We start from the raw sequence: 19,203 nt of genomic DNA on the forward strand, positions 1-19,203 counted from the left end.
GAAGGTACGTCATGCTTTAGCATTTAGAATTTTAAATTTATTCAAATTGTGGACCAGAGGATGGCGACGGAAATAATGTTCAGCTTTTTTCCGAGCCTTTCTAGCCTGTTTGCAATTATCATTGAACCACGGTTTTCTAATGTGTGGAAGTACAGAGGACATAGGAATACATTGTTTGGCTACGTTATTCAATTCATCAGAAAAACACTTTGCGGCATCAGCAACATCAACAAAATGTTCAGGTTTAGGTTTGTCAGCACAAAGGGTTTCAAATAAAGGCCAGTTAGCCTTCTTAAAATTCCATCGGGATGATGGAGGAACATCAGAGGGGGTTACCGGTGTTAGAATTGTTGGAAAGTGATCACTTCCACAGAGGTCGTCATGGACGCACCAGTCAAATTCATTCAAGAGATTTGAGTCAGTGAGTGACAAATCGAGATTAGAATATGTACCAGTACCAGGATGTAAATACGTGTGTGAACCATCATTATAAATGCATAAGTCATTATTTGAAATAAATTCCTTTTTAGTAATTTACCTTTATTGTTGGTGTGGTCACTGCCCCAAAGTGGGTTGTGGCCATTTAAATCGCCCATTATGATGCATGGTTTGGGAAGCTGATCATAAAGTGCTTGAAGATCAGCTAGCTGAAGCGTCAATGTTGGAGGAATGTAAAGTGAGCACAAGGTAAAAACAACGTGCATAGTTATCCGAACTCCAACAGCCTGAAGACTGGTATGAAGCAACGCAGGACTGTGGGTCACACCCTGCCTTACTAGAACAGAAGATCCACCAGTAGCCTTAGTCCCTGGTGGAGAGAATGAATGGTAAGTATAATGTACTGACATAAAACAAAGTTGTCAGTTTCTTTTAAATATGTCTCCTAGAGACATATTGCTGACGGCTTATAATCTTGTATTAGTAAGTGTAAATCATTAAAATTGGTCCTGAGGCCTCTGCAATTCCACTTAATTAACGAACTGGAAACACTCATGTGACAGCAGGTTGCACGGGAGATCTATTTTTCCCTTTTCTAGGCAACTTACTTCTGTTGCGCCGAGAGGGGAGAGGATCCGTATAGGATCACGCTGACCATACAGTACACGATCTGATTTATCTTGCTTTGTGTTGGTCGTCTTCACAACAGGAGATGGTTGTGATACCGATGTAGGAGCCAATGGCGACGTTGGTATCATTGTAGATTGATCTTCAGTTTGTGATGAAGAAGAAAATGATGATTGTTGAAGACGTTTAGTCTGAATTGGAGTCGAGGACTCTAGCCATGGTCTGGCAAGCTACCAAATGACATGAAACAGGTCTAGAAACATTTTGGACTGAGGCAGAAGCAGTAGCCGCATAAGATGGCCTTGGTTTTTCAAGAGCAAGAACATATGCCTTCGCTTCTGAAAAGGTGATATTGCGGTCATGTTTCAGTTTTGAAATTTTGTATTGAAATGCCCACGCAGCACAGTCTCTGGAAGATGAGGGGTGATTCCCTGAGCAGTTAACACATGAAGGAGGTTTATCACAGAGTTTACTGTCTTCACATTTGCCACCACAGCGATGACAGGCAGCTGGGTTATGGCATGATTTTGAGCCATGACCATACTTTTGACACCTGTAGCACCTAAGGGGATTTGGGATGTAAGAATCCACCCTTAAATGACAGTATCCAGCTTTTAGTGATTCTGGGTGTTTAGGAAGACCGAATGTAAATAAATACATGTTGGTCTTAATAATTTCTTTGTTTCGTTTTGATGTAAAACGTTTAACAGCTGTAACTCCCTGTGAGCTTAATTCCGAAAGAATGTCATCTTCATCCATGTCTGAAAGACGACTTACATCTCGGACAATACCTTTACTGCTGTTAAGAGTCCTGTGAGGGGAAACCGTTACAGGAACATTCGCTAATGACCTTGTTGATAGTAGGATTTGTGATTGAATCTGCTTTTTGCATTCGATCAGTAGACAGCCAGAACGGAGCTTTTTAATTTCTTTCATGTCACCTGCCAGACCTTCAATACCTTTTGGGATAGCGAGACGAGACCAATTTTCAGAATTACCAACGGCAGTAGGAGTCTCATCTTCAGACGATAATGAATCATCAGATTCATACAATCTTTTTTTGAGTTGGGGTGCCATGGTTGTATTAAATATAGTTCGCCCTCCTAGCTCCCCACCCACCATGGAGTGTCAACAAGGACGATGCCTTATGTCCATGGACCTCCAACAGACGGCACCAGGGATACCAGGAGGGTATACTCAAGCAGGAGAATATCTTGAAAAGATATGTCCTACCAGATTGGCCCATGAGCCATCGCCTTCTGGGCATAAGACTCTAGGCAAGTTCGGAACATCATAAATCGAAATCAAAAAGTTTGAAATGAACAATTAGGCCAAGACTCAAAACAACACAGTTTCAAAATGAATTTGTGCAATGACATATATAAATGTAATCCATGCACAGGGTTTGGCATGACCAGCCGACTGGTCGAACCGGGCCCATTCGACCACCCGTCTAGGCGAAGTCAGGGCCAAAGTGGTGTGTTGAGCAACAGGAACACGGTTGCAGGCCCCTATTGCTCTCAACCACCAGGATCCCTTCCTCCGCCGACACAGGGCTGCAACCCACGGCAAACGGGTTGGTGGACCAAATATCCCCCCGGGTGCACTACGGGGGTGTTGGCGAGCTCTTGGCGTAACCCAGCACCCACCATGAGGAGGTGGCTCGCCATGGGTGCCGATTTTGAGATGGATGATTTTGGAGCTATTGCTCCTCCTGATGTTGATTACAATGAAGATACTTTGTTTACTAATTTATCATTGCGCGACCAACTTTTAAAACCAGCAGTAGACGATTATTATGATGGATTAAAAAGCGATAGAAACTACGTCTAGCCTCAGGGTCGAGACTAATCGAAGTTTTTTAGAGATAAAAAGGGCATTCTACGCCTTAAGGATAACCCGGAGGGTGACCTCATTAACAAGAGCACTAGAAAACCACTCGCCTTGTCAACTCTAGCCAGTTACCATAGTTCCGAATTTATCCGTGAAAAACTAAACATGCAGGATTATGATGGTGCAAAACCTAAGATGGGGCAAGCCACACTGAAGGTTGTTCAAGATCTTCAAGCTACCAGATCTGAACTGTGGGACACCTCCAATGGTGACATTACACAGCCTGCTACAGAAGCGTCGGACAGCATTGAAATACTGATGGAACTGTACGGCCTAGACGAAGCTTTGAGACACGTATGCAGTCAACTCATGAACAACATGGAATAACTGACCGAACTCGACAAGCACGTCGCTCGTGAAAAAAACAAACTCAGCAAAACGGACGACGAGGGTATGAAGCGTCGTATCACGGAACGAATTAGTAATTTAGAAGACGAGAGACGAGCATGATTGGAATCCACTTCCTGTAATCGTGAACAGCTGCGATCCCTGATCAACTGCATTTGGGAAACAATCGATAGAATACTGAACGAGGAAACCACGTTGGGTGACAGGATCCGAATATTCTTCCGAGAGCAAGGCATCACCATTGCCAGTGTTCTGACAGCATTGGGCTTCACAATATCCACTATTGTACCCTCTGTTACTGGAGGGGGTCCCCCAGTGGGGTTCCCTTACACCCCACGCCAAGTGGTGACGCCAGAGACTGGATAAAAAAACATCTGAAATCGCTCGGAGAGGCCCTAGCTAAACTCGCAGGTAAGGCCGCAGAGGCCCTGTCTGGTATCCTTGGAAGTATCATATCGTGGCTGCTCAGCACACTGAGTAAAACTGCCACGTGGCATGGTCAAAATCTGTGGGCATTCATCGTCGCCATGACTGGACTGGTGTACTTTGCGGCTATGGAATTTCTAACAAAATAAGGCACAAGCCAACCACGACACCTCCAACAACCAGCGCTGTTTTACGATCGATGTGCTGCTGATTGGACGCTTGCATGGTGGGGGTCTCCCCAACATCCCCAGTGGGAGACACCTTCACACCCCCTGGTTTAACCTTTGACTCTGGTGGTAATGCCATTATACCCGTTTCACCAGTATGCGTTGATGGTTGTAAGTGGGAGAAGTTTATATCAGCAATAACACCCAATTTTGGATCGGCTGTGGCGATGATAATTTCATTGTTGTAGCCCGTTGTTTTATTGATTCTCAAACGCATGTCGCTAGGAGCCATGTACAATCATACACTGAACATGTAGTCGACTTTTGACCTGGCATATTGTAACGTGTCCTGGTATCGTTTTACAGTGCTAGGCAGATCTACCGGTGATGCTACTGCATCCTCAATATTAGCCACGAATTGTTCCTGCATGTTGTAAGCGGTTCCGCAACCTATGATACTGGAGAGCGTCTGCATTTGTGAGCCCAACACAGCCCATGCGGATGTCCGAATAGAGTCGTTCCAGCGGATGGTGCCAGCACGAGTGAACCCCTCCGATGTTTTTGAGATCATATTCTTCCAGGCAGTGGCTGCCCCTGGATTGGTTTGCTTTATGTAGCTGACATGGATCTGTTTATTCGTTGTGGGGCCCGTAAACGAGGTCGGAGGATGCGTTTATGTTGTCGTGTTTATGCATATTATTATTATTATTATATATAATTTATATTCTAATATGTAGACTACGCTTCCAGATATAACGAACGGTGAGACCATTCAACTTATACACGCCATTGATAACACGTCTGACCAATTCGAAATAGCACTATGTGATATAACCTACTACCCAAACATCGACAAAAATAATAATTTGTTATATGTCAGTGGATCATGAAATGCAATAAAAGATGGTTACTACATCGTGTGTCCTCTCAATGATGAGTGAGTGAGTGAGTTTTAGTTTATATTCCAGCAATATCACAGCGGGGGGGGGGGGGGGGGGGGGGACACCAGAAAATGGGCTTCACACATTGTACCCATGTGGGTAATCGAACCCGGGTCTCCGGCGTGACGAGCGAACGCTTTAACCACTAGGCCACCCAACCGCCTCCTCTCAATGATGCAATTTTCAAACCCTCAGGAGCTGAACTTAAAATAAACGACTCAAACGGAACAGTTGTGTTAGACAACAAGGGGAAAAACAGACTAATAATCAGTAACCCGTTGGTGGAGACGCTAGGCCTGCTATCAATTTCAATACCCCTGGCCAGAACATCAGTGGTTCGAAATTACCAGATCTATTTCCATAACACAAGCTATGCATTCATCTCGACCAGCTTAGTACAACGGATAATGTACAAAGTGAACGTCCTTCCACGTTGTCGAGGGCTATCCCTGTTAAAACAGACAAATATAATGATGGCCGCACAGAGTCATTTTCATCCCACCAATATAAAAAATTAACAAATGGTAATATTTCTGGGTTAAAGATATCAAATTTAGATACAAAAAACAATACTGTAAATACAGGGTACCTAAGCGTAACACTACATATACAATAATGGCTAGTAATCAAGGGCCAGGAATGTGAATAAAAAGATGTGTTAATACAAGTTTATCAGACCTAGGTGATACTAGAGGGTTTGATGACACAGGAATAGATGGCAAAATATATGCTTTTAAGCTTATGAACAGCATTTACAAACGAGTTGGAAGTTCCCATCGCTGGGGGATCTGGTAGTACTTTTAACCTATATACATTAGGGTCTGCCAGCAACACACAATATAATATAGTATAATACACCCATCGTTCGGAGGTAAATTGCGTGAAGACTTTGAATTGACAATGGTTGTTGAGATGAACAAACCACAACATATAGTACTCAATAGTGACGCCAAGTGGTTGTTGTTACCATCTCAAACCAACTGACTTCTCAACATAACACTAATTTCCCAATACGTTTTCATGGAAAACAAAGACCGTAAAACAAAGTCGAAAACAATGGAATCGTGCTTGTGGCTTACGGCCCATCACAAAGACGCAGTGTAACCATCACACCAGTCTTGAGTAGAGCACTCCACATGTTGTCATGTAAACCTGCGGAGGACACGTATTGCAGTTGGTTTCTGAATTTAATGGTGTGACTACCATCCTAGAAAGCCTTCTGGAGAATACCACGCTGGCCATGCAAGTCTTACTAGGTGAACCACCGCAGAGCCATATTGAGATCGTGAAAGGAATCGAACTCCGGTGGGATAAAAATCATCAGAGCAGTGTTTGCTCAATTCACATGCGGGTGGGGAGTGGCCCACATACCAGTTTGCAAGGTGTCACAGTGATAGTGGAAGACACTGTATCTCTGACCAAGATTTTTCTAACCGAGCACATCAGTTTTATTAGTTTAAAGTTCATACATGAGACATTACCAGAAAAACAATTTGAAACAGTTTTATATATATACACTAGTAAGCTACAATGTAACACTCGGTGATCTAGGAGACACAAATGAGTTCAGTTTACTTGGTGAGGAAGACACCCCTATACTTTACAGAAAACATATACAAACGAATGCCACTAGCAGATTTTAAAGAGCTTGAATGGGTAATTAAAATAACACTAACCAACAGTTACATCATTTTTAATCAAAATAACCTAGTTTCCAAAATTATTGACAACGGCATCCTTTCACATCCTTTATTCCCTCAAAAGATAATTCTATACAAGTTTTACAAATACCATATCACATTGGCAACATGTTAGCCCTAGTCAACTTGGATGCCAGTTTATACATTAACAGAATATACAATTACCGATGTCTTTATTTTTCGGGTCCACATGAAGTAAGACCATACACAACACTAATTATTGATGTATATCTCGCAGAGAGTCCCTCCGGTCCAATAGACATTTTACATGGCCTTGGAATAATTTGGTTTATGAGAATAAAGGCTGCCGAATCATAATAAGACAAGGCTTTCCATCAACAACAAGCCTTGATGGGGTTCATATTATAGACAACGGACGATTAGTATCTCACCCATTTTACTATATAATAATATGAACCTTATAAGCTTAAAATATGTCAGTCAAAAACTAACTGACTTATAATTAAACAATAATGTGTAAACTATATTATAGACAAACAAAATGGGGCTGTATCCAGCCGTAGATGAAGAAGGAAATATAAAGGGAAGTGTAGACGGATTTCGACTGAAACAGATAAGTGAAATATAACATAAGCTAGAACAAGAGCAGGATACCTGGGCATTACTACATAAAAAGTACAATAGAGCTTTAAACTACATAGATGGTGCTGATACCACCCTATTCGCAACTAGCATGGGATTAGGAGCAGTAGGAGTTTGGCTATTGACAACAGTCGTAGCCGCACCGATGGTGTTAGTACTTGAATTAGCAGCTGTAGTGACAGGAACAGTTGGGTCGGTGTTTAAATTTGTATCCCAAAATATAATCGTAAAGCAAAGAAACATGATGAAATTAGAATACTTGCTGTATCAAAGTTAAACACGATAGAAGATTGTGTTTCAACCGCACTCAATGACAATAAAATCTCAGAAGAGGAGTTTCGTTTGATCCTAGGTAAACTAGAAAAATACAACAAAATGAAGAATGAGACTATATCAAAGGTTCATAAAACATATTCTATAAGCAGGGATGAGAAAAAAAAAATACAAAACATTAGGGATGTCAAGAAGACCAACTGGCATTTAGTATTACGAAAACCAATGGTATAATAGAAGATACAGGTTAAACTGTTTCGCTGAAGTCAATATGGGGGATACTCCATCACCACCTGTTTATGGAGAGTAGTTGAAAAGATTTTTTAAGACCCAAAGTCATCATCCTCAGAAATCATCTTATTACATATTTGTTCACACCTATGTATAATAATGGATTTGTGGCGGGCAGAAAACATATCTTTGACTGATGTTGAGCCTCTGATTGTTAACAAACTCAGAGAATTAGGGTACGGCATCTATCAATTGACTGTTATTATTAATGAAGATGTATTAAAAGACTATTTTCGGACTGAATTCATTGTTGATAGTTTACATATGTGTATATCCGGCTACCTAAACGACATGATAAAACAAAAATATGACGCTGAGCCCATAATTGATGTAGTTGGCACGTGATTTCTGATAAGGCTTTAACCAGCTCTTGGCCGACGGAGTATGCACTGTGTGACCCAGCTCCCAACCAATGCACACACTTTATCGATCGTGTTATGCATAGTGTCTCATTGCCATAGAGCTATCACATGATTGCAGTGTTCATAACACAGGATAGACCTGTTAAACTGAGATTATTGCTCTCGGTCCTGAGTAGCTCAATCGGTTGAGGTTCGGGTTTATTGTGTACAGTTGCACAGCTGTGAGTTCGTATCCCGCCGTTGCCTTAGATCGACTCCCTTGCAAAATTTCGTGACGTGAGGGACAAGCAGCCCTTGCGCATTTCATGAGCAAGGGATATCATGATCATATCAGTTGGGTCTCTGAAAAGGGCCTAGATGAACGGGGCACTCTCACAGTGAGAGAAGGCACCAACACAGTTCCCCTTGGGAGAATGCACCTTCCATCTTTTTTAAATTCTCTCTTTTAGTCTTTTTTGCATTCTTTCTAATCTTTGTAGTCTGTGGGGGGTTCCCCCACACCCACTATATATATCATTTCTCTAATTGTGTGTCACTGTACATGTGTAACCATCGATCAAGTTCACTGTGTGACCCAACTCTAGCCGGCATCGATCAATTCACATTTAAACATTTGTTTAATATATGAAATAGCCCAAAGCTAGGTTTGTGTGAGAGAAGTTTGGCAGTGCCTTGTGTTTTGGAGTTTTTGAAAAACGGGGTCTAGATCCATGTTATTTTATATCAAATGGCTTCTATGGAGTGTGAACCAAAACCGCTATTAATAACACTACATAAGTGGAACTTGAAAGATCTTTGACCACAAAACAGTGGGTACAGATTGTGCTGGAAATTCTTATCACTCGCTCTCCCTCCTACCAACAAACATTTGGTTATCAGTAAGGAAAATTACTCACTCTCTGATGTGATATTCACTTGATCAAGGAGGTTCTCAAACTCAGCCAGTTCCTGCAAATGAAACAGGACAGAAAATAATGTCACCCAAACACAAAATCATGTCAAACCTTACAAATTCAGGACACCTACTACTTAACAAAATGTTCTTAACAAACCTGACATAAATATTAACCTCTTTGGTATCATCAGCGTGCAAAATAGTCACTAGCCCACTAGCCCTTGGCTAGTAAAAATCCAGTTGGGCCATCAAATCTCCTGTCACTGGCCCGACTGACTAGTGAATTTTAATGGTGTTATTTTGTATATATATCACTCTCCCTGACTTGTTAAGTTATAATGGTTTAAGTTGCTTACTGCTGACGAAGGTGCATCAACTCATGGGCCCTGATGGACCAGTGAACCATCATGTCCATGTATTTATCTTACCAAACACGTCAATGTATTTATCTTACTGAACACCTCAATTTTGAACTGTTTGAAGCATGGGTATTGGATCATGCACTTAGTTTTTAACTAACCAGCGTGAATCAAATGATTTGAATCTAGCTTCTTGCTGTTTTCCCACAGGTTTATTCTTAGTAAAGTTGCTGTTGTCTAATTCCCCTTCTTAATATTCACAAGGATTACATTTGAATGTTTTGTGAAACTTCATTAATTGGAATGCAATGAAAATCTTTTTGAAACCATCCCTACATTTTGCAGACGACACACACAAAAAACAGATTTAGAGTTATCTCCCTTCCATCGAGTTGCATTACCAGAACATCACTAATTTCTGTGTGTCATGCATGATTCAATGTTATTACAAATTAAGAAGTGCTACCACAAAGTACTGAATGACTTGCCATTGACAGTGTACACTGAAGAGCTTACATGTATTTCAACAATGAAGGTCTGTTGGTATTCTCCAAACAACACTGACCCTTAAGCTTTTTAGACAATGAAAATTGCATACAAATGAAGCAATTACTACTTCCTTGCTACAACCCATGCTTGGTGGTATAAACCTACACCAAATTAATAACTGGTGTCATTAGTGGTAATAACACCCAGATTATTTGACAAAGATCCCCATCTTACATGGAGTAGATACTCATTATACATTAAGGTCTGATGTGGCAAATGTAATATGCTCCTTGCACATGGAAGTGCACTAAGAGAAATTAGCTTCAGCTGAGTTAGAATAAGAATTATTGATCAAAAGATTGACCGATATCATTCTGATTGATTAATTATTCTTATCTTGCACAACCGATTTGTCAAAAGGTAGTTTTTATGAAATAGAAAAGAAAGAAAGAGGAAAATTTGTTTATTACAAGGTGTCACATCGGGTACAGAGTGTGACCTTTTATAAGACACACAATAGGAACAACAATAAAACCATTCTAATAATAATATAGCATGCATCCAACACTCATACTAAAGCAACCACCATACAGTGCCATCAAACCACCCACCTACATGATGTGGCACTGAATAAAACCCCAGCCTTTCTGGCTGCATGTGTTTGCAGGTGAATCTGATGAGAGTTCATGAAACCAGGATAGGGAATCAGCTTGTTGCTCTGACAAGGGCTATAACTACACCACAACATGAGTTAATGGCAGCTGTTCTTGGAGTAACACAACCTCTTGCTGTTGAAAAAGGCCTGGACATCACAGCTCATAGCAAAGATCTGGTCTGACAGCATGAATGTCTATTAGTGGATTAAGAACCACAGTATGTAGAAGCTTTATCCAGCGGCCAGTCATGTGGATTACATATTAGAGATTACAAAACCTAGCTAATGGATGTATGAGCCAACAAAGTTGAAAACAGCTGACATCTTTACTAAAGGAAATAAACCTGAAAAATTGAGCATATCAGCTTGGCAGGGGAATTAAACTATTTCTTTACAGGTTTTCTTAGCTTTAACAGTATTAGTAAGCTGGCCATATGCCTTGGATAATACATATGATAAAATGCCAGCTTCAGTGAAGTTAACTCACCTTATCTGTCTAGAGTATAGACAAAATAAAAACAGTACAGAGGATTATCCACTGACTCTGAACATTTGATTGACACAAAGATTCTAATCACTTGAAGCTTACATTAAATATTTATTTGTACATTTCCCTGTTAATGCAAGACCACAAAAATAATACTTATATCAACAGAGTTTATTGTATGAAGACTTTTGGAATTACAGGTCATAACACATGTCTTTGACTGACGGCTTGACTGAGCTGAAGAGTTGTTGCGATGAGTTGAAGAGCTGAGTCATTATGTTCATGAGGTTAAAACAAACTACAATAAAAATATCTTTTTATGAAATTCAGAAACATAACACAGTACCTAACACATTCAATATATTTCACCCAAATGATATACGAATTCAAGAGACATCAGAAGATGACATATCCCCCCGGCCCCCAAATGTTTGAAAGGACAAATCATCTGACAGTTACTTATTGTGTTTTCAGACAAAGTTTGAATTGTTTCCATGGAATTCATGAAAAATATAAATGCCATATATCTCTAATCAGAAAAAGTCACCATTTCAAGATCTGTATTGTATATCTGCCAAGATCTTTTGAAAGATAAGAAATGGTTTTCGAGCTGTGCTCCGGAAACGAAGTCAGCAACATGTTCATGGAACCGAGAAAATAATACATGAAAAAAAGGAAATAGCAAAAGGCACCACTTTGGGATCTGCCACACATATCTACCAAGTAACACTGACAGACATTAAGTTTAAGTTTTTGAGTTCTGCTCCGAAAACGAAACACACCTCTTACTTTTGAGAGTAAGTCAAAAACGTTTCCATGGGAACTGAGAAAATGATAAGTCACTAAAACCTGGAAATAGTAAAAGGCACCACTTCAGGTTCCTACTGATATATCCACCAAGTTTGCTGAAAAATATTGAATGGTTTTTGAGTTCTGCTCCTGAAACGAAGTCCACCTCACCATAAGACTAACACTAAAATGTTCCATGGAAAAAGAAAAAAATGTAAATGCCTAAAATCTGTAAATAGCAAAAGGCCCAACCATAGGCTGAGATTACTATATCTATGAAGTTTGGTCTAAAAATATGGAACGGTTTCGGAGTTATGCTCCGGAAACAAAATGATGATGGATGGACGGACAGATGGACATCGACTATATCCCCCCCGGCATGTAATAAAAAGCGCTGCACAGACATTTTGTGCAAGGTTAATGAACCAGTACCATGAGGCAAGTCACAGAATGTGTTAAAACTGAGTAGTGGAGACCTAGTAAACCTGGTTGCAGAAATTTTGAAAATAACAAGTGAAATGTCTGCTACCATTTGAAAACCTTGCATGTCTGGCAACAAGCCTTGTTAGTTCTCACTGCTTTAAAGTATTAAAGTTGATATTTACAATTATCTGTTGGTTTAAAGGCTTTGTTATCCCCTCTTTGCTACTGTAGTGTTTACTTGGTAAAAACAAATCAACCTGATGTGAAATGTACATTCTATTACAGTTTAAGTTGTGACTTCACAAACTAGGAGCATTTCTCTTGTAGTTCTATTTGTTTTATGCATCCCTCATTTGTGTGTCAGACTGTAAAGCGAATCATGATCTAACAGTATTTATTGATGAGTTATTTAACAAAATACTTGCTTACTTGTTCTTTCCTATATCTGTGGGTACTTTCATGTATTAAAACGACAATTGGCATTTACAAAATGTATGCCACATTTATTCGAGTTACAATGTAGACTTATATGAGAGACTGTTTTACCACACTGTTCTAGGAACAAACACAATGTTTGGATGAACACAAAAAGGACACTGGGACATCATTTTGTTTTTAAACCTTGAAGTTCAAATGATCAAGCTTTTTAGTTTTTTATCTCCATGTTTGAGTGAGGTATTCATATTATGTTGACTACATCACCAATCCATGTGTCTTATCTTCATTCACTGATTTCCTGTGAGTGAGCGAGTGAGTTTAGTTTTATGTCGCATTGAGCAATATTCAAGTGATATGGTGACAGTCTGTAAATAATCAAGTCTGGACCAGACAATCCAATGATCAACAGCATGAGTATTGATCTGCACATTTGGGAACCAATGACATGTGTCAACCATGCCAGCAAGCCTAAACACCCAATCCAGTTAATTGTCTCTGATGACAGCACAATCGCTGTTTGTGGCAAGCATGGGTTGCTGAAGACCTATTCTACACCAGATCTTCACGGGTGTTCTCTGAGTTTAACTGAGTGACTTTGGTTTTACGCAGACCTCAGCAATATTCCAGCTATATGCCGGTGGTCTGTAAATAATCAAGTCTGGACCAGGCAATCCAGTGACCAACAGCGTGAGCATTGATCTGCGCAATTGGGAACTGATGACGTGTCAACCAAGTCAGTGAACCTGACCACCGGATCCTGTTAGTTGCCTCTTAGTCGCCTTTTATGGCAAGCATGGGTTGCCCCGGACCTTCACGGGTCAGAGTTAAACTGAAGCACAATTTATTTCTGACCTATTTCTTAAGACAATGAGTGTTTTCAGGGGTCTGAGAATCTGGTAACATGCATTTCCAAGCTGACTCTGTGAGTTGCCAGGCACTGATATTGCATGGAACTCAAAACATATACAACTTAAGTTGAGAGTATTTGAGTTTCTACTCAGAGAACATCTTATGAAATGAATATGTAATTGGATTTCACTAGATTTATTTTTTTCATATTTTCTCGCTTGTTTACTGCATTTCAGTGTGTGATCAGAGACCATAAAATAAGCCATTTTAAGGTCAGTGGTGTGACAAAGTTCGAAACAAGTGAATCCTACCAAGTGAGAGAGGCTGATAAGAGGACGGTGTTCCTTCACTACTAATATTTTGACCTGACCCGACTCCAAAAGAGCATGCAATACCCAATGCAAGTAATACCCAATGTAAGTTATACCCAATGCAAATATATGAAGTTAATTTGCTGTGACCTTTACAAGGCGCAGTATCTCATCACAATCATCCTTTACTGCATGCCTGTAGGTGAGCTCCGCCATTTTCAAAACCTAAACCGAATAAACGGGAACCAGTTTATTAACAGTTAGGCTTGCGCGAACATAATTCTTACTAGTTGAAAATATATTTTCTAGATTATGTATATTATGATTAAAAAAAACAATTTATCCGTTTTTCTACAGAAATGTGAGAATTACTTTACACCATTGAGTTTTCTTTCAAAGCTGCCTTAACTTGGCAAAGCACACGCCAAGCAACGATTCGAAGCTCCACACTGTGACAGGCGGTCACAACCATGCACGAAGTTAACTAACTCATACAAAAAAAACACCACTATCAGCGATTTGTAAGGGTTTGTGGGTGTTGTTGCGCAGAAAAGCGCAATTATTTCACGTTACTTCAATCAGGGATGATTAACAATAGGGATTGGTGACTTGCTTGTTTTCTTTACCACTTGTACTAGTTAGCGTGTGGTTCGTTCCGAGCGGAACTTCGGTTGTATTTAACATTACTTCAGGTTATTGTATCAGTCTGAATTTCACAATGAATGAATGAATTATATATGAATGGGTGAAAAAAATTAAAAAAAGAACAAAATAAAGAAATACTTAAGTGAATGAAACATATACCAGGGGCATCCCTCCCCTAGTTTATGTTAAAGAATGCAAAACTATCGGCAGGTACAGGGACACTCAAACAGGTTTACATTAGTAATTAATTTAGATATCTTATTGCAAGTGGGGAATGGCATGGGCATTGACAGAATGTTAACTGACACTGTCAGACATTCCTTAAAAACAGAAACTTTTAAACTATCACAAATCTTTGTAAACACCTTTCCAGTTTTGTCAAACACTAAGATCAACAAGACAGAAAGAAGTTTCACAGCTATAACACTCAAGCATCACAACTATCAATAGCGGATCAGAATAGATTGGCGATATGTCATATTTTTCACAAACATCAAACACACCCTAACAATTTTTCTGAAAGTATAAACCTATCACTATTTATTGCAAATACTTTTCACCTTATGGCGTATTCCTCTCATAAAAGTTGAAGGTGAAACACTCCAACAACGCACTTCCACCCAAGAAACCTGATCTTGTCCTTTTTGATAAAACCAATGAATTTATTTATATCATTGAATTTTCTGTCCCTTTTGACAGCAATGTGATTGGCAAGATTCAGGAAAAGCATGATAAATATGCGGACCTCGCCTTTGAAATGTCTCGCTTGCATCCCAAGTACTGTAGTCCAGCTCCCCATTGTTCTCAGTGCAATTGGTTTGGTACCTCCTGATCTCATGGCGCAGATGAGGAGAGAGCCCGGGTTCTCCACCGGGAGCACAGCCCTTCTGACATCCTGGGTAATGAAGAAGGCTGCAGTGTTGGGGAGCCTCCATATTCTCTGAAAAGTTCTTGGTGGGTTCGACTAGGCAGTGTTTCCTGGGAGAAGTCCCATTCGCTGTCTGGGCTGCGTGTAGAGGGGGTGAGGGCCCTGAGCTGATGATGAGCTTTACCAGCCTGACTGTGCCAGGATCACCTGAACCCTCTCTGCTGCATTTTAATCTTAATCTGTAAAACATAAATTAAGATCATCAGGGAATGCCATGTCTAAACGACAAAAGGCAATTTGGAGAAAATTAAAATTACAGTACAAGACAACAAAAGAAAAGGTACTGCTCCAAATTGTTGATTCCCCGAGGGCAAAAGTGAAAGTTTGGACAGAGAGGAAGAAAAAATGGGAAAAGAAAAACAAATTTATCAAACAAAACAAACTTTTTAGAAATAATGAAAAACAATTCTACAGGCAAATTAAGACAAGTGGTGATGGTGAACATGATAAACGGCCTCTCATGGATGCCAATGAAAGGTTTTGGAAACAGGTGTGGTCTGTACCCGGCAGCTGTAACCTGGAGGCACCATGGGTCGATGATTATGACCATGCAATGCATGAGAAAGTAACTAAGTCGTTTGTCTGTTACATCTCACCATATTGCCTGAAAAGTGTCATTAAAAAGTCCAAATCTAATACAGCTCCAGGGCCTGATGGCATTCGAAACCGTTATTGGAAACTGTTCCCTTGTGTCCAAACACCATTACTCCATTATTTTAATTCTCTTGTGGACACAGGTGATGTTCCTCCATGGCTCTACAATGGTCGCACAATACTCCTTCCCAAAAAAGGAGACTTGACTGATCCCCAAAACTACTGCCCACATGTCTAAATACTCAATACAACTTATTCACAGGGTGTTTGACAAACTTGGTGTCATCTTACTGCTCTTCTAATGAGATAATTCACAGAGAGCAGAAGGGGGCGAGAATGGGATGTTGGGGTGCAAGGATCAACTTCTTGTACAGAAAATGATTTTGGAAGAGGCTAAAACATACCACCGCAACCTCTCCATGTGCTGGATAGATGTACTCGCAAGGAGAGGTGCAGACTTCAGAATCTATTCCAATCAGAAGGGGAATTTTCCAGGGTGACTCCTTCAGTCCTTTGCTTTTTTGTCTGTCTCTAAATCCTTTGAGTTTTCTGCTCAACAGGGAGGAGGGTTACCATCCCGGGCCTCCTCAGCACAGATCCCCAACACCTCTTACTCATCTCCTCTACATGGATGACATCGAACTCCTTGCCAAAAGAGAGACCAATTTGACTCCTTGTCGAGTCCTTCTCTAATGATATTGGCATGACATTTGGACTCGACAAATGTAATACTCTTCATTTGAAACGTGGCAAGGTAACCAATGACGACTGGTCAAGTTACAAGAAGGAGGAGTTATTGAGCATCTTGTGGAAGATCAGGCCTACACCTATTTTGGAATGCGAGTTCGAGACAAGCTCCAGAATGCCCAGATTCCAGATAAACTTCGGGCCGATTATAAATCTCGTTTAAAGAAAATCTGGAGCTCCGAGCTAAATGCTCGAAACAAGGTCAAAGCCACTAATACTGTTGCTGTGCCAGTCCTCTCCTATTCCTTTGGAGTAGTTGATTGAACAAAACAAGACATTCAGGGCCTTGACTGCCTGACCAGAAGGATCATGTCTGATAACAGAGCATACCACCCTCGTTCCCCTCTTAATCGTTTATACATCGTTTATGCCAATCAGTTCTGGAGGTCGGGGTTTGATTAATGTGGAAGCTCTTCATGACAGAATTTTATTGTGTACGTTTGCACATATTTATTTATCGGATGATCCTCTGGTGATGCACGTCAAGACTCACGATGAAAGCAAGGAATTCCACAGCTACTTCAAGCATGCCAAAGTTGTTGGACACAATCTGAAATTGGAAGTTGATTTTGCCCATGGTGGTGTACTGCTGAACGGTACGATGATGGGAGTAAACTAGGTGAAGTCCTTCACCAAGTCTGCCCAGAGTCGTTCCTTTGTGGAGAAGCTGTCTGAGAAGCCACTGCATCGTGTGTATATGCAGTGTGTGGAACAGAACAGCAATCCAACCGACTCCTTCGTCTGGATGAAGTCGGCTGTTCTCAAATGTGAAACTGAGGGCTTCCTTTTTGCTGCTCTGGACCAGTCACTTCCCACTCGCAATCGCCAGAATGTGATTCTTAAAGAAAATATCAATATGAAATGTCGTCTTTGCAATGAATTTACAGAGACTGTCCAACACCTTGTGAGTGGATGCCCTTCCTTGGCACAAACAGCTTGTCTTAAAAGACACGATGGCATGGCTCGCTGCTTTTACTATCGTCTCCACCATGCCTGTGGCTTTGACCCCGAGGTCCATCCATGGTACGACCCTGAACATGTCCAGGGCGTCCTAGAAAATGATAATTTCAAACTTCTCTGGAATAGCTCAATATTCAGCCTGAGACGAATTCCATCCAAGAAACCTGATCTTGTCCTTTTTGATAAAACCAATGAATTTATTTATATCATTGAATTTTCTGTCCCTTTTGACAGCAATGTGATTGGCAAGATTCAGGAAAAGCATGATAAATATGCGGACCTCGCCTTTGAAATGTCTCGCTTGCATCCCAAGTACACTGTCGTCATGCTCCCCATTGTTCTCAGTGCAATTGGTTTGGTACCTCCTGATCTCTTAGCGCAGATGAGGAGAGAGCCCGGGTTCTCCACCGGGAGCACAGCCCTTCTAACATTCTGGGTAATGAAGAAGGCTGCAGTGTTGGGGAGCCTCCATATTCTCTGAAAAGTTCTTGGTGGGTTCGACTAGGCAGTGTTTTCTGGGAGAAGTCCCATTCGTTGTCTGAGCTGCGTGTAGAGGGGGTGAGGGCCCTGAGCTGATGATGAGCTTTACCAGCCTGACTGTGCCAGGATCACCCAAACCCTCTCTGCTGCATTTCTATCTCAATCTGTAAAACATAATGATAATCTGTGCTGCATGTAGAGGGTTCGAGGGCACTGAGCTGATGATGAGCTTGACCAGCCTGACTGTGCCAGGATCGCCCAAACCCTCTGTGCTGCATTTCTATCTTAATCTGTAACTAATAATAATAATAATGATGATACAGTGTATTTATATTGCGCACTATCCAATCACCATGCGATTGCTCAAGGCGCTACATACATGTAGTATTACCCTTATGTACACTACTAAGCGCTCGCTTCAACAGCTGGGTGAACTGAGTGCCCATGTGGATGAAGTGTTTTACCCAGGGACACAACACAAAGAGAGACCCAAGTCACAAAATTTTGATGCCTCCACCGGGATTCGAACCAGGGTCTCCGGCGTGATAGGAGAACCCGCTACCGCCTGTGCTATGTACAACAGTTCATTGCACTCCATGACTGCCTCCTAAACTCATACACTCAAAGCACATACCACACACTAACCTCAAACTAATCAAAGACGAAACAGCTACCTTTCTCTTCCCAAACCTTTACAACTCCCATAAATACTAACTTACATGTACATACAGGCTTCCAACCCACATATACACTGCCATCTTCCAGTAACTGAAATTATTTTACACTTAACCCCCACATTCTAAACTCACTGTTTGAAGTCTCTTCAAGGCTTCCAGCTGTTGAAAGAACATCAAAGATGTTGCGTCTCTCCATGGTGCAGGAAAGACTATTAGTTCACGCACCTTCTTGGAAACTGCCTCCTGTTTCTAAGAAAATATGCCTCTTCCAAGCAAAATCAACTGGTTTCTTGGAAACTGCCATAATTTTTTTAGCAATCTGCCTCTTCCAAGAAATCCAAGGCAGCAACATACTTGTCTCACAACTTATAATTGGTTGCCCAACGAAAGTAAAGTATTCTTGCTAAT

At 40.8% G+C, this 19,203-nt stretch overlaps 1 protein-coding gene across 4 annotated transcripts in view; it reads right to left on the reverse strand.

Annotated features, from left to right (window-relative positions):
- The window catches only part of LOC137281521 (thialysine N-epsilon-acetyltransferase-like), a 127,212-nt gene extending 113,208 nt beyond the window's left edge, over nt 1-14,004 (reverse strand). For 2 of the 4 annotated variants that reach the window (XM_067812800.1, XM_067812798.1), the window contains exons 1-2: nt 13,915-14,000; nt 8,966-9,017 (exon numbers count right to left, since the gene is read on the reverse strand). In XM_067812800.1, the coding sequence (XP_067668901.1) occupies nt 8,966-9,017; nt 13,915-13,980 (118 nt within the window). In that variant the 5' untranslated portion in view covers nt 13,981-14,000. Of the gene's footprint in view, nt 1-8,965; nt 9,018-13,914 lie in introns of all 4 variants that reach the window. The other 2 variants (XM_067812797.1, XM_067812799.1) reach the window with 2 other exon arrangements.
- Nucleotides 14,005-19,203: the final 5,199 nt, after the last annotated feature.

This window comes from Haliotis asinina, chromosome 4 (assembly GCF_037392515.1).
Source record: "Haliotis asinina isolate JCU_RB_2024 chromosome 4, JCU_Hal_asi_v2, whole genome shotgun sequence".
In the NCBI taxonomy this organism is placed as follows: domain Eukaryota; kingdom Metazoa; phylum Mollusca; class Gastropoda; order Lepetellida; family Haliotidae; genus Haliotis; species Haliotis asinina.